A 23,530-nucleotide genomic window follows, 5' to 3' on the forward strand; every position below is an offset into this window, starting at 1 on the left:
AATATTTCTTCCCGCCAGACTAGACTTTACATATCACAAACTCGGAAGGCCAAACGCAAAGAGAGTACTGTTCATATACACCGTGCAATATATAGATTGGCATGATAAGGATTAACAAGGGGTCCGAGACCATTTCGGGAAGGAAAAAAAGAAGAATTTACAGTTGATTTCTATGGTAGGTTAGATCAGACAAATATATATCTATATAAGCCTTCTTATTCGAAAGCAAAGTCAATCGCTTAATGAGCACCAACAAATTATGTATTCTACTTGACAAGTTGGAACAAACAAACTTTACAAGGACTTCAACTTCAAAGAGATTATTTTAGAAAAAAAAAAACTTCCAAGAGATCAGGAAGCGGAGTCATTTAACAGCAGGAAGTCGGAGAATAATTTAAAGTACATTATCGCATCAAAGCATTCAGAAGTAGTGGAATCTTCCTTAAGTGCAGATAGCTTCAAGTACAAACGCAAGATGCAAAACTAGATATCCTGATTGAGTTTAGACAAGCTTTTCGCAGTTCGATAAGATGACAGCAAGTTTCATTAAATATACTGACCATATAGATGAGAAAAGAAAAAAAAAAGGGAAAAAAAAACATAATCTAGGTCGTGGAATATCTTAGTAATAACTTAGTTTACATTTTGAAGATCACGAATTTGAACTCATCGTCCCTTTGGGTTCATAATCTCTGAGAACACCATGTTTGCTGTCAGGCTGCTGGAGTCGTTACTTGCAATGCTACGGCTCGTTGTGGTGGTTGTGGTCGTGGTTGTGGTTGATTCCGTTGATGGTTCATCTCTGCCTCCCCTCCCTGCCGTCTTGAGTGGCGTCTCCTCCTCCGGGGTCAGACCGATAAGAGTGCCGCTCTCTTCTGCGTTCTCTTGTAGCTGGAGGGCAAATTCAAGGTTCCACAAGACATCACCCATTGATGGCCTTTCAATCCCCTTATCAGCCAAACACTTCTGCGCGGTCTCAGCAAATTGCTTGAAACTTTGAGGAGCAATCTCATCCTTCAAAAATGGGTCGACGATCTGATCAAGAATGCCCTTCTTCTGGCAGTGCAATGCCCAGTCAGCCAAGCTCACCTGTTCCTTCGGGAGAGAAGTAATCAGAACTGGACGAGAACAAAGAACCTCAAACAACACAACTCCAAAGGAGTAGACATCGGATTTTTCGGTCAGCTGCTGCCGGCGGTAATACTCTGGATCGAGGTATCCGAAACTGCCCTTCACCACAGTGCTTACATGTGTTTTATCCAATGACGTCGGGCCGGTCTTTGATAGACCAAAATCTGAAACCTTTGCAACCCACTTATCGTCTAAGAGAATATTAGTCGTCTTCACGTCCCGGTGGATGATGGTGTGCTTGGCACCGGTGTGGAGGTAATGTAGGCCACGAGCTGCGCCAATGCAGATATCAAGCCGCTGCTTCCATGGGAGAGGTGGTTTGTTGGTCTTGTAGAGGTGCTCTCGAAGCGTTCCACGAGACATATAGTCGTAGACCAGGATCATCTCATTCTTCTCCTCGCAGTAGCCGATAAGAGAGACGAGGTGGCGGTGGCGAAGCTTTGACAACATCTCAATCTCAGTCTGGAACTCATGAACGCCTTGCCCTGACAATGGATTCCCACGCTTAATTGCGACCTGAGTGGATCCACCGTCTATAACACCAAGGTAGACCTTTCCAAATCCACCGACGCCAAGAAGAAGGGCCTCGTCTAGACCATTTGTTGCAGCCTGGATCTCTGCAATAGAGAAGTGGCGGCATAGCTTGGACGGAAGTGATGAAGCATTGCTCCCAGTAGCTGAAGGTGAGTTGCCGTAGAGGGACAGAGGAAGCCAACCGGAAGGCCCACCATCACTGGTTTCTTCCTTCTTAGCCGCGGTCTTTCTCTTTCCTTTGCACTTTCCAAACAGACAGAAGCAAATAAGCAAAATGCCAACAAAAGCACCGATAACTCCACCGGCAATTGCCGGAATATTAGGCTTTGATCCGCTACTCTGCTTGCCAGCTCCTGGCTGCTGAATTATTAGATCCGGGTTGAGTCCTGCAAGACTGTTGTCACTGATCCGATTAATCTTAAAGATCTCAAGGCCATTCAGTATAGCATCATAATATTCTGGTTTACTGGAGAGATCCGGATGGAGTGCAACCCACATATCCATTGATCCAGTCCCCGTTGTTAAGACGACATAGTCCTTATACACGGGTATGCCGATTCCAGTGCTCCAAGAAATCACGTCTGCTTGTCTTTCAGCAGTCAGGTTATTCAGGTAAATAAAAAACGTCCTCTGGTTTACTAGAGTGATAGGATATTGGATCTCGCAGAAATGAAGCCTCACAAGGTAGTAGAACCCAGCATCCACCGGAAGGATCCAGGTAAGGTTGTAATTCAGATTGATATGGGCATTTGGCCCCATGGATCGTGCCGTCGAGTAGACGCCCTCCGGCGCGATGTAGGCCGGCAAACTCCGTGGATATGCGATCGTTAGATTCGGGTCATTGGAGAAAGTCACTCCAAATGCAGCCCCAAATATGTACGCATTGTCATCATCCCACAAGCGGTACAAGCCAGAGTCTTTGCTACGGTCGATTACATTCCCGCCCACATTTAGCCGGTACATCGTCTGGAGTGCCATATCCTGGTCGATCGCGTAATTTGTCCCGTCGCCACCATCAACAAATTTAGGATTCGACATGGTGAAGATGTCGGGGATTGAGACGATCTCGATACCGTTCACAAAGGCGTAGGAATTGTTGTGGTTCTTAGTCGGGGTGAAGGTGAGGTTAAGACCACCGGAAGAGACGTTCAAACAGAATTCGCGAACGAGATAGGCACGATTCAGGGCGTTCACAGTCAGGTAAGCACTGAAGTTGCTGAGGAGGGTGTAAGGGCCGGAGGTGACCGCAAAGAAGCCATCAGACTCTGCATGATTGGAATAATTGGAAGGATAAAAGTAGAGGCGGACAAATTTGCGGCCGGAGGTGAGGGGAAAGGAGTAGGTGTAGGGGGAGGTGAAGACGCGGGCGGTCAAGTAAGGGATGGAGGAGGGGATCGAGGGGTCTTGGTACGGGGCAGTTGACGCGAGGGCATTCAGGGAAGGCGCGAACTTGGATCCGATATCTCCGGTCCAGGTCTGCCCGTCGGTGTCATTGCTCGGGCCGGAGTAGCCACAATTCAAGAGGATGTGCTCCCTAGGGACATAGGTGGAGTTGTCGCCGGCCGAGAAGCTCAAATTAATCAAAAATAAACTTAAGAACAGAGCAAGAACAAGAGCAAAAGTTTTCGTCATAAGGATAACTGAATCAAATTAACTTAAAAGATCAACAGAACCTCGGGAAGTAGTTCATCTAACACCAAGATCGGATTTCATACAGGAAGGGAGAGGAAACAAGGGGGAAAAACAAAACAGGGAGAAATTAAAATAGTCAACTCAGCTACGCGCCGCAAAGCTAAATTATGAGCAAGAAAATCCGGAAGTTAAAGTAGACACGAAGAGATTCTAACTTCTAAATGAAATCTTCTTCAAGAAACCTTTGTAAATTAAGGGGAGGAGAGAAGGGAGTGGTACCGAGGAGGGGCAAAAGCGAGCGGGGTCTAACTGACTAAGAGTAGGTTAGGTGGGAGTAGAGCTACTTTACTCTATTTTGGAATGTGAACAAATATCCAAGTAGTTTGTGAAGTCGTTGGTCCTCTTGGCGCCAATGCTTCGCCGCGGTACGTAGTGGTGGCCTGGTGGGTCTTTGAAGACGGTGGAATCACAGCCATTCGATTGAGTGGACGTCTGGAGACGCGGAGATGTGGTGTAGGAGACTCACTATATTTATTATTTCGACCATAATAGGGAGAAGTGGACTGCCACTACGCTTTGTCACTCTCCTTTGTTAACAAAATGGCACTTATCTGCCTTTTGTTCTTTTGTATTTTAATAAAGGTGACAATGCTCTTCAAGTCGTTCTAGTCTTTCTTATTGACGTGTTTGAATGCACCTTGTGATTATATTTGATCAGAAGGTAGACGGAAGAGGACATCAAACCATAAATATCTAAATTATTGATTTAATTTTTTTATTAATTGTGCAAACTTAAAGCTTTGAAACTCACTGATTCCTTTTCGGTTTTTCTTTTTGCATTATAGAATGCATCATTGAAAACTATAATACAATCATCATAAGTTTCTTTATACCTATTACATTCTTGACATCATTAGAGACTATAATATAATGATCATAAGTGAAGTTGTAGAAATCATAGAGCATAGTAATTGGTAAAAGCTTAAAGTTCCACTAGGATTATAGTGAAAATAAGAGGACGGTTTCGAAATCCCCAAAGATAAATGTTAATTAGAGAATTTAAAAAATATAGGGTGTTATTTAAAGATCCTCTTTTATTTATTTATGTGATACTTAGATATAATTTTATTGTAACTAGAATAGATTGTTTGTCCTATTTAAACTAAAAAATTTCATTTAAAATAATTTCATTTAAAATTTTGCATTGAATCTCAATTACTCAAGTCCATGTGTCGCATAAATTTCTCTATTAATAATTGATTTTGTATCTCGAATAGAGGGATACCTGTTTATATATACTATGACACTTTTATTATAGATCTAGGGATATAACCTCATTTTAAGAATTCTTTGTATTTTTAGTAATTCCTTGTTCTTAATTTTCATTCAAGAGGGATTATAGGGGATATATAATAAGAAAATTCTCACCCAGTGTTTTGGATGGTGCATAAGCATCCCTTATTTGCCAACAAATTTATCATTATATATAAATTTCACTCAAACACCACTCTCTCTCTCCCTCAAATTATGCTTATGTATAATTAATGTGCATAACTTTAAATTATGTATATTTTTATCTCAAGTAAAGGAGTGATGATCGAAATGTGCATGGACTCTTTAACTGCGTGTAAGGAGATGACCGATTATCCAAGTCACATCTCTTAATTTATCCATGCATAGGAAGGAATGTTTGTTTAAAATAAATAATTAGTTTGCATCGGATCATCAGCTCTTTTAAAAGAAATGTAATTATACTATTTCTCTTAATTTTTCATGTGCATACTAGGAAGGCGATGCTAAATAACGGAGGGAAGAGCAGGCACCCCCAACATTGAAGGTGGAAGGTTGTGACTTCGGTGGTAGCGGATAAGATAACTAGTCATAGCAGATATAGCAAGATTCCAGAGGAGATACTTATTAATCTCAAAGAGCGAGAACTGTGTTATAATTGATCTGGCTACCGTGGCCAAATGCCGTGAGCAGTGAAAATTGCACAAGTTGAAGGGCATGTTAGCTAGACTGTGGAACGACATCATAGGATTTGAGGTCTCATGGCGGAGGGCTTTTATGCATTTTGATTTGTCAAAGAGGAGGATATGCTCTACGTCATATCAAGCAGGCCATGGACGCAAGGGGGTAAGGTGTTGAATCTCATTTGATGGAAGAATGATTTTAGACCAACACCAACTACCTTCACTATCCTAGTTTGGATACAACTCCCAGACTTACCAAAGGAATACTGGGAGCTTGGGGCTTTAATACCAGTGGCAACGTTCTCAACAAACCTCTAAGAGTTGATGAGACTACACTTGACTACAAGTGAAGTCGTTATGCTTGAGTATGCATTGAGATAGACCAGAGCAAGCTTTTGAAGCAATTGGTTTGGCTTGGGCCCAAGTCTAACAATGTCGAGCAAATGGTGATTTATGAGGGCATACCGAAGATGTGCTTTAACTATGGAAGGTTGGGGCATGAGAAGGCCTTATGTCCAGAGCTTAAGGAGGATGGTAGCTGTTGTGAGCAGGACGTAAAGGATAAAGGTGCAAAACATAGAGCAACCAACAACCAATTTGGAGCAAGAGAGCGTGAACCCACCACCAACACCATCAGGATCGGACTTGTTCAGGCCTTGGATAAAAGTGGTTAAAAGGGTGAGGCCAACCGACGGAGGGAGAAGGGCAGAGAAACCAACAAACTCGCAGAGAGGGAGCTATGGGCGGGTTGCACCGAGTCAGCCCAATGCACCTCGTGGAACTCAGTGTGAGGAGAATCAGCAACGGAATGTATAGGAGAGCCAATTGGGAGGTGGCACGACGCCCAAGGATCAGAGCGTTGGACACAAGCAAGCTCCTTTGAAGCAAGATGATAAGGACAATATGGAGTCAAACTGCTGAGGAAAGTTGAGAAAGGCAAAGGGCCCATGCACAAGGAGCAAATGCACAAGAGTCAATGGGAGAAAGGTGATCCTTCTCGAAGCGCGAACCTACGGGTCCCAAGATAGGTAGCAGAGAATACTGTGGGGTTGAGCAAATATCAAATATCAAATTCTAGAGGTGGGGCATGAAATGCTACAGGCTATGATGGGATGCAGAATGACAAGGATGGAAAGATAGAGGATCTCGAGGGCCAACATAAGGTTTTAGTGGGGACAGATGTTGCTCTAGGCGAACCTTCATGCCATAGAACCAAGATTGCATTAATTGGAAGCTTTAACATGCATATGTGTGATGGACGTGGTAAACCAACGAACTCGGCCTACATAAAAACCATGCAAAACCCCAAAATAAAAAGGTTCTCGTTGGAGATAGCGTTTCCTAAAGAAGTGATTAGTGAGGGCCTAGCTTCCCTTCACTCGGGTTCGGTAATACTTGATCAACAGGTACCTCCGGCTGAGCACGCGCACGAGGTAGCTTTGCTCAAGGAAAATATTCATCCCGGAAAGGAGTCTCTGGAGGTGGAGGAAATAGAGCAAGACCAACATGGCTGCACTATCTTGCCTCTGTGTGATGCACCTAGTGCATCCACGGCCATGGTGGAGGATGGACCGGCAGGTCAGATGGAGGTGGTGTTGATAGATGGGGTAGGCCCATCATTGTCGAAAGGGGGCTGAGAGCTTAACTCTCCGACATGCTTTTGTTTTTGTTTCAATGATTAAAACCTTGTGTGGAACTGTCAATGCACTTTAAAAAAAAAGGCTCTCGATCTATGTAGAGACCTTATCAAGGAGCACAAGTTAGAAATGGTGTACCTAGTAGAGTCGCATGTTAGCTAGAAGAAGAGCTACAATGTGGCTAGGGCCCTTACCGGTGTTATCGCATTTTTGTGTCCTGGTTGTGGACGGTCTGGCGGCATTGTCCTGCTATGGAAGACCTGTATAGGATGGTTTGATGTGGTGGCGGTCTCAAGGTTTGCTATGCATGCGGTTATCTCCTTGCCAGAAGGAAACACGTGCATGATTTCGTTTCTTTACGCCAGTAACCTTCAAATTGGCCAGCATTGTCACGAATGATTTATCGTGGACAGTCATGGGGGATTTCAATGCTATCTTGTCACTAGATGATAAAAAATCAAGGGAGACGACGTTTGGATCAAAAGATAAGACCTTCAAGGAGTTTGTTGAGATGGTTGGGCTATGAAGGTGTTCCATTCGTGTGGTCCAATAACTAACTCGGGGCAATGCGAGTCTGGGTCCGACAAGATAAGGTGCTATCTAACTCCATCTGGCTCGAGCGGTTTCACAGTTGTAAGATTACTCACCTCAATAGAGCTGCGTCTAACCATGCATCTCTGTTGGTGTCCTTTGGTGTTGTTGCCTGGCAAGGGGTCAAGCCTTTTCAGTTTGAACATCTGTGGATGGACTATGAAGGTAGTAAAGCTATCATGGACCAGGTTTGGAAAGGGAGTGGCCATGGGAGTCTCATGCTGACTTTCATGCACAAGGTGTTTGCTACTCAGAAGGCTTTCAACGCGTGGAGTCGAGACTGCGTTGGAGATGTTGAGACTAGGCTCAAAAGGGTGCAGTGCACCATTGAAGAGATGGAAGGAGTGGATGCGGTGAAGGGCTAGGCTAAGTCAGGACAAAGTGGGTCATCTCAGAGGCTTATACAATGTGAAGTGTGCGCCGAGTAGGCAAATTAATCTGAAATGCCTGCAAAGGTCCCAGTTTCGTTGGGCGCAACACGGAGATAAGAATACATCCTTCTTCCACCTCACTACTAGTATTAGAATTCGGAGAAATCGCATAATTGGCTTGGCAGATGAGCATAGGGTTTGGACCACGAATCAAGGGGAGATAAAATCTATGTTCCAAGCCCATTACATGGAGTTGTGGGAGCCGTCAAGAGAGGCAAGCTCTATTGATGAAGATTGGGGAGCACTCCCTACCATTCCGTCGCTAAACGAGAAGGAAGCTCATGGGCTGGTTGCACCGGTCAATCTGAGGAGATTAGAGTGGCAATATTTGGCATGCCTAGGGGGAAGGCGACAGGACTAGACAGGTTGCAGATAGAGGTATACATGGCGTACTGGTTGGAGATCGGTACCCACCTTTGCAAGGTAGTAGTAGAATTCTTCACCAAGGGGAGGATGCAAAAGCAATGGGGACGTACCTATGTCACCCTGATCCTGAAGAAGGAAAACCCGGTGACGGTTAAGGACTTTCGGCCAATAGCCTTGTGCAACATGGTAGGTGATCACCAAAATCCTCATCGATCGGATGAAGCCACTACTACACAAGCTAATTGGTCCTGAGTAGGCTGCATTCATCTCGGGTAGATTAATACATGACAGCACTTTGGCAGTGCAGGAAATTGCTCACTCATTGGTAAATGATTGGAAATCTCCACCAATACTGTTGGCCAAGATGGATATGGAGAAGGCCTATGATTGGCTCTCGTGGATTGTGGTCATGCAAATGATGGAGCTAATGCGGTTCCCGACTAAGTGGCGAGGATGGATATGGGCTTGTATAAAATACCCGAGCTTTGGGTTCTTAATCAACGACTAGCCAGGGGCCTGGATCACCCTGCACCATGGCCTTCACCAAGGTAATCCATTGTCTCCATATTCGTTCATCATGTGTTCGCAGCTGCTAACGTTCATCCTTAACGATAAGGTGGAAGTTGGTCTGGTGGATGGGTACAACTTCAAGGAGGGGAAGGTGGCGCATCTTCTTTACACAGATGACTTGCTTTTAGTAACCAAGGCAGACCAAAGAAATGCAAAGGTAATGGTTTGTGCACTAGAGTAGTACCCCCGTCATACTAATCAAAATGTTAACAGGGATAAGTCTGAGCTATTTATCCTTCCTTGGCTGGATGAAGATGTTAAGGATGAACTATATGGCTTAATGCCTTAAGAAGGCAAAAATGTCATTCACCTATCTTGGCATCAAGATTTCTAGCCAACGCATCCCTGTGCTTGGTCATCAGGACTTGGTGGAACGGGGTTGACGGAAGCTATCTAGATGGAACAGGAATGCCCTCTCTCTGGCTGGAAAAATAATCTTGGTGCAGTCAACTTTGACAACCATTTCGTATTATTGGATGGGCTCGACTTGGTTGCCCAATTCTATTCTTGATGAGATCTTGAGGATCATCAGGTCTTTCATTTGGGAGAAAAGCGCAGAGCGACGCGGACTCCATCTCATAAGCTGGAATACTATTCTTAGGCGGAAGGATGAAGGCAAGTTGGGGGTTAGATGCTTGAGAACTGACAAGTACACTCTTTTCGGCAAACACGTCCTCAACGTGCTTCGAGAACAACAGACACCATGGGTTTCCATTGGAAGGCACAAGTACGACTAACTTCGATCGTAGTCGACTAGGTCGAAACCAGGCTGTTCGTGGCTTTGGAGGGTGATCTGTCAGGTGGTGGAGGCGATGAAAGCAAGGCTCAAGGTAAGCATCGGCAGAGGCGAGAAGACCTCCCTCATGGATGATGTATGGCATACAAAGATGCAGTTAGGAAGGTGGCCGTGCTTTATCAACATGGAAAACTTCGATGGAAATTCATGTGCATTAGACCTCGTGCAGCAAGGTGGTTGGGATACTAATAGACTCTTGAGTGGGTTCGGTCATGACATAGTTTTTACAATTGCCACGATGATGAGAGGTGGAGGTGAGAGTGAAGACCTTTGGGTGTGGGTGGGCTTTGGACTCAAGCGGGGAAGCTAGGTCCAAGTCGGTCTATGCCTACTTGAAAGGGCCCACAGATTGAAGGTATTCTAGAATAGGGTGCCTACAAAAGCCTTCCTTTATGCGATAAGCTGTGGCCCAGAACGAAGTTGTGAGCTGTGTGACCTGCACCAGGGGACCACGGCCGATTTGCATTGGAAACTTGGGACATGTTAGCTGAGTTGGCGAACGTGGAAGATCATGATTGGATTACCAAATCTTGGGAGCATGATCCAATCGGTGATAGTTGGGTCAAGGCAGTCATTATAGCTAGGTGTGGGGGATCTAGAAGGAACGCAACAATAGGATCTTCCGGTCTATGAAGACAACTCCAAGAGTAGTGGTGATTAGAGCAATACTATTGGCATAAGAGTATAGGCGACAATCGAAAGAGGTCAGCTGTCTGGGCAGCGCAAAAGATCTAGTGAAGTGGAACCCACAGCCGAGAGGATGGGTCAAAATAAACACATATGGATCCTATGTGGATAGTGATTATCACGGTGGTGTAGGATTTATTGTGAGGAATGGAAGGATGAGCTGATACGGGCAGGTATAGAGCCTACAAGTAAGATCTCAATTGAATTTTGTGAAGCCAGAGCTATTCAGATAGCTCACACAAAGGCTCAGAGGTGGGAAAAGATCATAGTGGAGACGGATGCCGAAGCTTTGGTTAAAATGCTACAAGGCGAGAGCAACGTGTCGTGGCGTCTTAGCCTCTTAGGGGCACAATTAATAGGCGCCTCCCAATTTTGGCGTTACTCGCGAGTGTAAAGATTACTCATACATAATAGGGGAGGCAATAGAGTTGTTGATTGGCTTGCGAAGGCAGGTAGGAAGATGGCAGGTGGCCGCAAGATTTATCCGTCGAATACCTGGCCAAAGGAGTTGTTTGAATTAATGTAATATCAAGCTGATTTTTCAGCTCTTTTTAATCAAAAAAAAAAAAGAAAGAAAAGAAATTCACGTGCATAGAAATATAAATTGTACATGATACAACTGAGTTAAAAAGGTAATACTCTAATCTTATTAATATATATGGTCATATCTTCATATAATATTATTCATATTATAGATGAGCCGAGCATGCACCGCATCGATTAAGCCAGGTTGCTGAGTAAGTTAGTTTAGTTTACATGTTGAAGATAAAACGATGATGCAAATACTCGCTCACGAGTTTGATCTCATATATCGTGATCTCTAAGAACAACACTGCGCTTGGTGTCAGGCTGCTGGAGTACGTCGTTACTTGCAACGCTACGGCCTCCGATGCTCATTGTGGTGGTTTTGGTCGTGATTGATTGATTCCATTGACTCATGGCTTCTCCTCATCGATGAGATTGCCGCTCTCTTGTACCTGGAGGACATAATCACCGGAAGCCCCGACGTCGCTGCTGCTATTCGCTTCCTTCTTCACCATCTTTCTCTTCCGTTTGCACATTCCAAACAGACAGAAGCAAATAAGCAAAATGCCAACAAAAGCACCGATAACTCCACCGGCAATTGCCGGAATATTTGGCTTTGATCCGCTACTCTGCTTGCCAGCTCCTGGCTGCTGAATTATTAGATCCGGGTTGAGTCCTGCAAGACTGTTGTCACTGATCCGATTAATCTTAAAGATCTCAAGGCCATTCAGTATAGCATCATAATATTCTGGTTTACTGGAGAGATCCGGATGGAGTGCAACCCACATATCCATTGATCCAGTCCCCGTTGTTAAGACGACATAGTCCTTATACACGGGTATGCCGATTCCAGTGCTCCAAGAAATCACGTCTGCTTGTCTTTCAGCAGTCAGGTTATTCAGGTAAATAAAAAACGTCCTCTGGTTTACTAGAGTGATAGGATATTGGATCTCGCAGAAATGAAGCCTCACAAGGTAGAAGAACCCAGCATCCACCGGAAGGATCCAGGTAAGGTTGTAATTCAGATTGACTTGGGCAGTTGGCCCCATGGATCGTGCCGTCGAGTAGACGCCCTCCGGCGCGATGTAGGCCGGCAAACTCCGTGGATATGCGATCGTTAGATTCGAGTCTTTCCAGAAAGTCACTCCAAATGCAGCCCAAATATGTAAGCGGAGTCATCATCCCACGAGCGGTACAAGCCGGAGTCTTTGCTAGGGTCGATAACATTCCCACCCACATTTAGCCGGTACATCGTCTGCAGCGCCATGTCCTGGTCGATCGTGTAGTCTATCGGGTCACCGCCGTAAACAAATTTAGGAGTCGACATGGCGAAGATGTCGGGGATCGAGACGATCTCGATACCGTTCACAAAGGCGTAGGAATTGTTGTGGTTCTTTGACGGGGTGAAGGTGACGTTGAGACCAGCGGAAGAGACGTTCAAACAGAATTCGCGGACGAGGTAGGCATAATTCTGGGCGTTTACGGTCAGGTAAGGACTGAAGTTGCTGAGGAGGGTGTAAGGGCCGGAGGTGACGGCAAAGAAAGCGTCAGACTCTGCATGGTTGGAATAATTGGAAGGATAAAAAATAAAGGCGGACAAATTTGCGGCCGGGGGTGAGGGGAAAGGAGTAGGTGTAGGGGGAGGTGAAGACGCTGGCGGTCAAGTAAGGGATGGAGGGGACCGAGGGGTCTTGGTACGAGGCAGTGGACGCGAGAGCATTCAGGGAAGGCGCGAACTCGGATCCGATATCTCCGGTCCAGGTCTGCCCGTCGGTGTCATTGCTCGGGCCGGAGGAGCCACAATTCAAGAGGATGTGCTCACTAGGGACATAGGTGGAGTTGTCGCCGGTCGAGAAGCTAAAATTAATCAAAAATAAACTTAAGAACAGAGCAAGAACAAGAGCAAAAGTTTTCGTCATAAGGATAACTGAATCAAATTAACTTAAAATATCAACAGAACCTGAGGAACTAGCTCATCTAACACCAAGATCGGATTTCATACAGGAAGGGAGAGGAAACACGGAAAAAAAAAACTATATACTGTGGAAAAACAAAACAAAGAGAAATTAAAATATTCTACTCAGCTACGCGCCGCAAAGCTAAAGTATGAGCAAGAAAATGCGGACGTTAAAGTAGACACAAGAGATTCTAACTTCTAAATATATACAGCTAAATGAAATCTTCTTCAAGAAACCTTTGTAAATTGAGGGGAGGAGAGAAGGGAGAGTGGTACGAATAGGGGCAAAAGCGAAGAGGGGACTAACTGACTAAGACTAGGTGAGGTGGGAGTGGGAGTGGAGCTACTTACTCTATTTTGGAATGTGGAAAAATATCCAAGTAGTTTGTGAAGCCGTTGGTCCGCTTGGCGCCAGTGCATCGCCGCGGTAAGTAGTGGTGGGTATTTGAAGATGTGGAATAACAGCCGTTCCCACCTCGCACCCTCGACTGCTGTTATCCTTTCCTCTCGTGTTGTCGGCACTTGTCGACATTATTGGTATAGATCTCCCCCCTCTAAGCCAGACCCACTTATGAGGATGCTTTCTGCAACAGCGGTCACTGGAGCGCCAAGTGTCTTCACGTTTTATCAAGCTTGGCTATGTTTGTGGTTTTTATTTATTTATTTTTTTTTTTTTTAGATTTTGTCTTAGTAGCTTGTTATGGCATCTGGTGCTTGCCATTATTGTATTTGATACGAAGTTACTTGGCCTAGCCTGCTTCTCTTATATTTTTAGGTTTCGTAGTTTGTGCTAGCGAAGCAAGAGACTTATTTACATGTCCTACCTCCTATGCTATCTTATAAGAGTGATTATGTTATTTACTTTGCTTGATATTGTGCTCATCTGTTTGCTAGCTAAATATAGAGCTTGTTATAAGATTAATATTTTTTTTTATTTTCTTTATTGATATCAAGTTGTAACAATTTAAAACTGAAATAAATTATCAGTCTACGGATTTTCTTTCAGAAAAAAATTTCAAACTACAAATTATGCATAAAATTTTACTACAAGTGTTTTCTAAGTAAAATTTTAATAACAATTAACATACTTATTCATAATTAGTAAATAAATATAGATTTTTGCATAAAATTATTTAATATAACCATTACATTCTGCAGCCAAATAATAAAATGTGAGTAAAGTATAGACTTATCTAATTTATTTTTAAAAAGTATGAATAAAATTATCTTTAAAAAATTGTACGCAGTATGCCCGAACAAAAAGATGTTATTTAAAACATTTCTATTTTTTTTTTTCTCCTCCACTCATATGCTCTCCGTCCAGGAAGTAAGAGTTTCGCTACAGTTTTTTGAAAGTTACGTCGACCGCTTTTAAATTTTCAATAAAATAACCCATCTGCTCTCAGTCCTCGGCAGTTTGGATTGGTGATCATCATCTGCAGTCCCTTTTAGCCATGTATTTTTATTCAACACAAAGAAAAGAAAAAAGGAAATAACCCATCCGACAAATTTTGTCAAATAGAATTTTCCAAACCGAAATCGAAGACCAAATCAACTAAATACCTTTTTCTAATCAATTCCCGAAGACCAGTGCAAGAAAAAGCCAAACTGTAATTGGCATGCCACCTTCATGCGTCCATATCAAAGACTAATCTGCGAAGACTTTCATTACTGCTTCCAAACGATAATGGCAAGTGATCAAGCGGTCTAACTGGAAGTCCGCCGCTGTAATTATGTTATCCCCGATGACGAATCTTTCCACAGAAAAGACATAGGACTGGCCATTATGATCATCACTTTGTGGCTGGAATCTAGTAAACAAAATAATATTTCTTCCAACCAGACTTGACTTCACTTATAATACATATCACAAACTCGGAAGGCCAAACCCCAAAGAGGGTACTGTTCACACACACCGTGGAATATATAGATTGGCATGACACAAGGGGTTCGAGACCATTTCGGGAAGGAAAAAAAGAAGAATTTACAGTTGATTTCCATGGTAGGTTAGATCAGACAAATATATATCTATATAAGCCTTCTTATTCGAAAGCAAAGTCAATCGCTTAATGAGCACCAACAAATTATGTATTCTACTTGACAAGTTGGAACAAACAAACTTTACAAGGACTCCAACTTCCAAGAGATTATTTTAGAAAAAAGAACTTCCAAGAGATTAGGAAGCGGAGTCAGTTAACATCAGGAAGTCAGATAATAATTTAAAGTACATTATCGCATCAAAGCATTCAGAAGTAATAGAATCTTCCTAAAGTGCAGATAGCTTCAAGTACAAACGCAAGATGCAAAACTAGATATCCTGATTGAGTTTAGACAAGCTTTTCGCAGTTCGATAAGATGACAGCAAGTTTCATTAAATATACTGACCATATAGATGAGAAAAGAAAAAAAAAAAGGAAAAAAAAACATAATCTAGGTCGTGGAATATCTTAGTAATAACTTAGTTTACATTTTGAAGATCACGAATTTGAACTCATCGTCCCTTTGGGTTCATGATCTCTGAGAACACCATGTTTGCTGTCAGGTTGCTGGAGTCGTTACTTGCGATGCTACGGCTCGTTGTGGTGGTTGTGGTCGTGGTTGTGGTTGATTCCGTTGATGGTTCATCTCTGCCTCCCCTCCCTGCCGTCATGAATGTCGTCTCCTTCTCCGGGGTCAGACCGATAAGAGTGCCGCTCTCTTCTGCGCTCTCTTGTAGCTGGAGGGCAAATTCAAGGTTCCACAAGACATCACCCATTGATGGCCTTTCAATCCCCTTATCAGCCAAACACTTCTGCGCGGTCTCAGCAAATTGCTTGAAACTTTGAGGAGCAATCTCATCCTTCAAAAATGGGTCGACGATCTGATCAAGAATGCCCTTCTTCTGGCAGTGCAATGCCCAGTCAGCCAAGCTCACCTGTTCCTTCGGGAGAGAAGTAATCAGAACTGGACGAGAACAAAGAACCTCAAACAACACAACTCCAAAGGAGTAGACATCGGATTTTTCGGTCAGCTGCTGCCGGCGGTAATACTCTGGATCGAGGTATCCGAAACTGCCCTTCACCACAGTGCTTACATGTGTTTTATCCAATGACGTAGGGCCGGTCTTTGATAGACCAAAATCTGAAACCTTTGCAACCCACTTATCGTCTAAGAGAATATTAGTCGTCTTCACGTCCCGGTGGATGATGGTGTGCTTGGCACCGGTGTGGAGGTAATGTAGCCCACGAGCTGCGCCAATGCAGATATCAAGCCGCTGCTTCCATGGGAGAGGTGGTTTGTTGGTCTTGTAGAGGTGCTCTCGAAGCGTTCCACGAGACATATAGTCGTAGACCAGGATCATCTCATTCTTCTCCTCGCAGTAGCCGATAAGAGAGACGAGGTGGCGGTGGCGAAGCTTTGACAACATCTCAATCTCAGTCTGGAACTCATGAACGCCTTGCCCTGACAATGGATTCCCACGCTTAATTGCGACCTGAGTGGATCCACCGTCTATAACACCAAGGTAGACCTTTCCAAATCCACCGACGCCAAGAAGAAGGGCCTCGTCTAGACCATTTGTTGCAGCCTGGATCTCTGCAATAGAGAAGTGGCGGCATAGCTTGGACGGAAGTGATGAAGCATTGCTCCCAGTAGCTGAAGGTGAGTTGCCGTAGAGGGACAGAGGAAGCCAACCGGAAGGCCCACCATCACTGGTTTCTTCCTTCTTAGCCGCGGTCTTTCTCTTTCCTTTGCACTTTCCAAACAGACAGAAGCAAATAAGCAAAATGCCAACAAAAGCACCGATAACTCCACCGGCAATTGCCGGAATATTAGGCTTTGATCCGCTACTCTGCTTGCCAGCTCCTGGCTGCTGAATTATTAGATCCGGGTTGAGTCCTGCAAGACTGTTGTCACTGATCCGATTAATCTTAAAGATCTCAAGGCCATTCAGTATAGCATCATAATATTCTGGTTTACTGGAGAGATCCGGATGGAGTGCAACCCACATATCCATTGATCCAGTCCCCGTTGTTAAGACGACATAGTCCTTATACACGGGTATGCCGATTCCAGTGCTCCAAGAAATCACGTCTGCTTGTCTTTCAGCAGTCAGGTTATTCAGGTAAATAAAAAACGTCCTCTGGTTTACTAGAGTGATAGGATATTGGATCTCGCAGAAATGAAGCCTCACAAGGTAGTAGAACCCAGCATCCACCGGAAGGATCCAGGTAAGGTTGTAATTCAGATTGATATGGGCATTTGGCCCCATGGATCGTGCCGTCGAGTAGACGCCCTCCGGCGCGATGTAGGCCGGCAAACTCCGTGGATATGCGATCGTTAGATTCGGGTCATTGGAGAAAGTCACTCCAAATGCAGCCCCAAATATGTACGCATTGTCATCATCCCACAAGCGGTACAAGCCAGAGTCTTTGCTACGGTCGATTACATTCCCGCCCACATTTAGCCGGTACATCGTCTGGAGTGCCATATCCTGGTCGATCGCGTAATTTGTCCCGTCGCCACCATCAACAAATTTAGGATTCGACATGGTGAAGATGTCGGGGATTGAGACGATCTCGATACCGTTCACAAAGGCGTAGGAATTGTTGTGGTTCTTAGTCGGGGTGAAGGTGAGGTTAAGACCACCGGAAGAGACGTTCAAACAGAATTCGCGAACGAGATAGGCACGATTCAGGGCGTTCACAGTCAGGTAAGCACTGAAGTTGCTGAGGAGGGTGTAAGGGCCGGAGGTGACCGCAAAGAAGCCATCAGACTCTGCATGATTGGAATAATTGGAAGGATAAAAGTAGAGGCGGACAAATTTGCGGCCGGAGGTGAGGGGAAAGGAGTAGGTGTAGGGGGAGGTGAAGACGCGGGCGGTCAAGTAAGGGATGGAGGAGGGGATCGAGGGGTCTTGGTACGGGGCAGTTGACGCGAGGGCATTCAGGGAAGGCGCGAACTTGGATCCGATATCTCCGGTCCAGGTCTGCCCGTCGGTGTCATTGCTCGGGCCGGAGTAGCCACAATTCAAGAGGATGTGCTCCCTAGGGACATAGGTGGAGTTGTCGCCGGCCGAGAAGCTCAAATTAATCAAAAATAAACTTAAGAACAGAGCAAGAACAAGAGCAAAAGTTTTCGTCATAAGGATAACTGAATCAAATTAACTTAAAAGATCAACAGAACCTCGGGAAGTAGTTCATCTAACACCAAGATCGGATTTCATACAGGAAGGGAGAGGAAACAAGGGGGAAAAACAAAACAGGGAGAAATTAAAATAGTCAACTCAGCTACGCGCCGCAAAGCTAAATTATGAGCAAGAAAATCCGGAAGTTAAAGTAGACACGAAGAGATTCTAACTTCTAAATGAAATCTTCTTCAAGAAACCTTTGTAAATTAAGGGGAGGAGAGAAGGGAGTGGTACCGAGGAGGGGCAAAAGCGAGCGGGGTCTAACTGACTAAGAGTAGGTTAGGTGGGAGTAGAGCTACTTTACTCTATTTTGGAATGTGAACAAATATCCAAGTAGTTTGTGAAGTCGTTGGTCCTCTTGGCGCCAATGCTTCGCCGCGGTACGTAGTGGTGGCCTGGTGGGTCTTTGAAGACGGTGGAATCACAGCCATTCGATTGAGTGGACGTCTGGAGACGCGGAGATGTGGTGTAGGAGACTCACTATATTTATTATTTCGACCATAATAGGGAGAAGTGGACTGCCACTACGCTTTGTCACTCTCCTTTGTTAACAAAATGGCACTTATCTGCCTTTTGTTCTTTTGTATTTTAATAAAGGTGACAATGCTCTTCAAGTCGTTCTAGTCTTTCTTATTGACGTGTTTGAATGCACCTTGTGATTATATTTGATCAGAAGGTAGACGGAAGAGGACATCAAACCATAAATATCTAAATTATTGATTTAATTTTTTTATTAATTGTGCAAACTTAAAGCTTTGAAACTCACTGATTCCTTTTCGGTTTTTCTTTTTGCATTATAGAATGCATCATTGAAAACTATAATACAATCATCATAAGTTTCTTTATACCTATTACATTCTTGACATCATTAGAGACTATAATATAATGATCATAAGTGAAGTTGTAGAAATCATAGAGCATAGTAATTGGTAAAAGCTTAAAGTTCCACTAGGATTATAGTGAAAATAAGAGGACGGTTTCGAAATCCCCAAAGATAAATGTTAATTAGAGAATTTAAAAAATATAGGGTGTTATTTAAAGATCCTCTTTTATTTATTTATGTGATACTTAGATATAATTTTATTGTAACTAGAATAGATTGTTTGTCCTATTTAAACTAAAAAATTTCATTTAAAATAATTTCATTTAAAATTTTGCATTGAATCTCAATTACTCAAGTCCATGTGTCGCATAAATTTCTCTATTAATAATTGATTTTGTATCTCGAATAGAGGGATACCTGTTTATATATACTATGACACTTTTATTATAGATCTAGGGATATAACCTCATTTTAAGAATTCTTTGTATTTTTAGTAATTCCTTGTTCTTAATTTTCATTCAAGAGGGATTATAGGGGATATATAATAAGAAAATTCTCACCCAGTGTTTTGGATGGTGCATAAGCATCCCTTATTTGCCAACAAATTTATCATTATATATAAATTTCACTCAAACACCACTCTCTCTCTCCCTCAAATTATGCTTATGTATAATTAATGTGCATAACTTTAAATTATGTATATTTTTATCTCAAGTAAAGGAGTGATGATCGAAATGTGCATGGACTCTTTAACTGCGTGTAAGGAGATGACCGATTATCCAAGTCACATCTCTTAATTTATCCATGCATAGGAAGGAATGTTTGTTTAAAATAAATAATTAGTTTGCATCGGATCATCAGCTCTTTTAAAAGAAATGTAATTATACTATTTCTCTTAATTTTTCATGTGCATACTAGGAAGGCGATGCTAAATAACGGAGGGAAGAGCAGGCACCCCCAACATTGAAGGTGGAAGGTTGTGACTTCGGTGGTAGCGGATAAGATAACTAGTCATAGCAGATATAGCAAGATTCCAGAGGAGATACTTATTAATCTCAAAGAGCGAGAACTGTGTTATAATTGATCTGGCTACCGTGGCCAAATGCCGTGAGCAGTGAAAATTGCACAAGTTGAAGGGCATGTTAGCTAGACTGTGGAACGACATCATAGGATTTGAGGTCTCATGGCGGAGGGCTTTTATGCATTTTGATTTGTCAAAGAGGAGGATATGCTCTACGTCATATCAAGCAGGCCATGGACGCAAGGGGGTAAGGTGTTGAATCTCATTTGATGGAAGAATGATTTTAGACCAACACCAACTACCTTCACTATCCTAGTTTGGATACAACTCCCAGACTTACCAAAGGAATACTGGGAGCTTGGGGCTTTAATACCAGTGGCAACGTTCTCAACAAACCTCTAAGAGTTGATGAGACTACACTTGACTACAAGTGAAGTCGTTATGCTTGAGTATGCATTGAGATAGACCAGAGCAAGCTTTTGAAGCAATTGGTTTGGCTTGGGCCCAAGTCTAACAATGTCGAGCAAATGGTGATTTATGAGGGCATACCGAAGATGTGCTTTAACTATGGAAGGTTGGGGCATGAGAAGGCCTTATGTCCAGAGCTTAAGGAGGATGGTAGCTGTTGTGAGCAGGACGTAAAGGATAAAGGTGCAAAACATAGAGCAACCAACAACCAATTTGGAGCAAGAGAGCGTGAACCCACCACCAACACCATCAGGATCGGACTTGTTCAGGCCTTGGATAAAAGTGGTTAAAAGGGTGAGGCCAACCGACGGAGGGAGAAGGGCAGAGAAACCAACAAACTCGCAGAGAGGGAGCTATGGGCGGGTTGCACCGAGTCAGCCCAATGCACCTCGTGGAACTCAGTGTGAGGAGAATCAGCAACGGAATGTATAGGAGAGCCAATTGGGAGGTGGCACGACGCCCAAGGATCAGAGCGTTGGACACAAGCAAGCTCCTTTGAAGCAAGATGATAAGGACAATATGGAGTCAAACTGCTGAGGAAAGTTGAGAAAGGCAAAGGGCCCATGCACAAGGAGCAAATGCACAAGAGTCAATGGGAGAAAGGTGATCCTTCTCGAAGCGCGAACCTACGGGTCCCAAGATAGGTAGCAGAGAATACTGTGGGGTTGAGCAAATATCAAATATCAAATTCTAGAGGTGGGGCATGAAATGCTACAGGCTATGATGGGATGCAGAATGACAAGGATGGAAAGATAGAGGATCTCGAGGGCCAACATAAGGTTTTAGTGGGGACAGATGTTGCTCTAGGCGAACCTTCATGCCATAGAACCAAGATTGCATTAATTGGAAGCTTTAACATGCATATGTGTGATGGACGTGGTAAACCAACGAACTCGGCCTACATAAAAACCATGCAAAACCCCAAAATAAAAAGGTTCTCGTTGGAGATAGCGTTTCCTAAAGAAGTGATTAGTGAGGGCCTAGCTTCCCTTCACTCGGGTTCGGTAATACTTGATCAACAGGTACCTCCGGCTGAGCACGCGCACGAGGTAGCTTTGCTCAAGGAAAATATTCATCCCGGAAAGGAGTCTCTGGAGGTGGAGGAAATAGAGCAAGACCAACATGGCTGCACTATCTTGCCTCTGTGTGATGCACCTAGTGCATCCACGGCCATGGTGGAGGATGGACCGGCAGGTCAGATGGAGGTGGTGTTGATAGATGGGGTAGGCCCATCATTGTCGAAAGGGGGCTGAGAGCTTAACTCTCCGACATGCTTTTGTTTTTGTTTCAATGATTAAAACCTTGTGTGGAACTGTCAATGCACTTTAAAAAAAAAGGCTCTCGATCTATGTAGAGACCTTATCAAGGAGCACAAGTTAGAAATGGTGTACCTAGTAGAGTCGCATGTTAGCTAGAAGAAGAGCTACAATGTGGCTAGGGCCCTTACCGGTGTTATCGCATTTTTGTGTCCTGGTTGTGGACGGTCTGGCGGCATTGTCCTGCTATGGAAGACCTGTATAGGATGGTTTGATGTGGTGGCGGTCTCAAGGTTTGCTATGCATGCGGTTATCTCCTTGCCAGAAGGAAACACGTGCATGATTTCGTTTCTTTACGCCAGTAACCTTCAAATTGGCCAGCATTGTCACGAATGATTTATCGTGGACAGTCATGGGGGATTTCAATGCTATCTTGTCACTAGATGATAAAAAATCAAGGGAGACGACGTTTGGATCAAAAGATAAGACCTTCAAGGAGTTTGTTGAGATGGTTGGGCTATGAAGGTGTTCCATTCGTGTGGTCCAATAACTAACTCGGGGCAATGCGAGTCTGGGTCCGACAAGATAAGGTGCTATCTAACTCCATCTGGCTCGAGCGGTTTCACAGTTGTAAGATTACTCACCTCAATAGAGCTGCGTCTAACCATGCATCTCTGTTGGTGTCCTTTGGTGTTGTTGCCTGGCAAGGGGTCAAGCCTTTTCAGTTTGAACATCTGTGGATGGACTATGAAGGTAGTAAAGCTATCATGGACCAGGTTTGGAAAGGGAGTGGCCATGGGAGTCTCATGCTGACTTTCATGCACAAGGTGTTTGCTACTCAGAAGGCTTTCAACGCGTGGAGTCGAGACTGCGTTGGAGATGTTGAGACTAGGCTCAAAAGGGTGCAGTGCACCATTGAAGAGATGGAAGGAGTGGATGCGGTGAAGGGCTAGGCTAAGTCAGGACAAAGTGGGTCATCTCAGAGGCTTATACAATGTGAAGTGTGCGCCGAGTAGGCAAATTAATCTGAAATGCCTGCAAAGGTCCCAGTTTCGTTGGGCGCAACACGGAGATAAGAATACATCCTTCTTCCACCTCACTACTAGTATTAGAATTCGGAGAAATCGCATAATTGGCTTGGCAGATGAGCATAGGGTTTGGACCACGAATCAAGGGGAGATAAAATCTATGTTCCAAGCCCATTACATGGAGTTGTGGGAGCCGTCAAGAGAGGCAAGCTCTATTGATGAAGATTGGGGAGCACTCCCTACCATTCCGTCGCTAAACGAGAAGGAAGCTCATGGGCTGGTTGCACCGGTCAATCTGAGGAGATTAGAGTGGCAATATTTGGCATGCCTAGGGGGAAGGCGACAGGACTAGACAGGTTGCAGATAGAGGTATACATGGCGTACTGGTTGGAGATCGGTACCCACCTTTGCAAGGTAGTAGTAGAATTCTTCACCAAGGGGAGGATGCAAAAGCAATGGGGACGTACCTATGTCACCCTGATCCTGAAGAAGGAAAACCCGGTGACGGTTAAGGACTTTCGGCCAATAGCCTTGTGCAACATGGTAGGTGATCACCAAAATCCTCATCGATCGGATGAAGCCACTACTACACAAGCTAATTGGTCCTGAGTAGGCTGCATTCATCTCGGGTAGATTAATACATGACAGCACTTTGGCAGTGCAGGAAATTGCTCACTCATTGGTAAATGATTGGAAATCTCCACCAATACTGTTGGCCAAGATGGATATGGAGAAGGCCTATGATTGGCTCTCGTGGATTGTGGTCATGCAAATGATGGAGCTAATGCGGTTCCCGACTAAGTGGCGAGGATGGATATGGGCTTGTATAAAATACCCGAGCTTTGGGTTCTTAATCAACGACTAGCCAGGGGCCTGGATCACCCTGCACCATGGCCTTCACCAAGGTAATCCATTGTCTCCATATTCGTTCATCATG

The 23,530-nt window shown here is 44.1% G+C and overlaps 2 protein-coding genes and 1 pseudogene across 2 annotated transcripts; all 3 read right to left on the reverse strand.

The window, feature by feature from the left end:
• Positions 1-521: 521 nt before the first annotated feature.
• On the reverse strand, positions 522-3,685 carry LOC140764677 (receptor-like protein kinase FERONIA). The gene has a single exon (XM_073103364.1). It carries the CDS (start codon positions 3,295-3,297, stop codon positions 667-669), a length of 2,631 nt encoding a protein of 876 aa, XP_072959465.1. The 5' UTR covers positions 3,298-3,685; the 3' UTR covers positions 522-666.
• Positions 3,686-10,968: 7,283 nt separating this feature from the next.
• LOC140765076 (receptor-like protein kinase FERONIA) lies at positions 10,969-14,462 on the reverse strand (annotated as a pseudogene).
• A 669-nt stretch (positions 14,463-15,131) lies between these two features.
• Positions 15,132-18,340, reverse strand: LOC140764716 (receptor-like protein kinase FERONIA). Its single transcript, XM_073103432.1, has one exon. The coding sequence runs from the start codon at positions 17,950-17,952 to the stop codon at positions 15,322-15,324; it is 2,631 nt and encodes an 876-aa protein (XP_072959533.1). The 5' UTR covers positions 17,953-18,340; the 3' UTR covers positions 15,132-15,321.
• Between the last annotated feature and the right edge of the window lie 5,190 nt (positions 18,341-23,530).

This window comes from Typha angustifolia, chromosome 8 (genome assembly GCF_048772165.1).
Source record: "Typha angustifolia cultivar Huaian chromosome 8, ASM4877216v1, whole genome shotgun sequence".
In the NCBI taxonomy this organism is placed as follows: domain Eukaryota; kingdom Viridiplantae; phylum Streptophyta; class Magnoliopsida; order Poales; family Typhaceae; genus Typha; species Typha angustifolia.

What these genes read in the sequence shown, in the direction of transcription:
- LOC140764716 (XM_073103432.1), bottom strand. Translation starts at nt 17,952, where the DNA reads ATGACGAAAACTTTTGCTCTTGTTCTTGCTCTGTTCTTAAGTTTATTT.
- LOC140764677 (XM_073103364.1), bottom strand. Translation starts at nt 3,297, where the DNA reads ATGACGAAAACTTTTGCTCTTGTTCTTGCTCTGTTCTTAAGTTTATTT.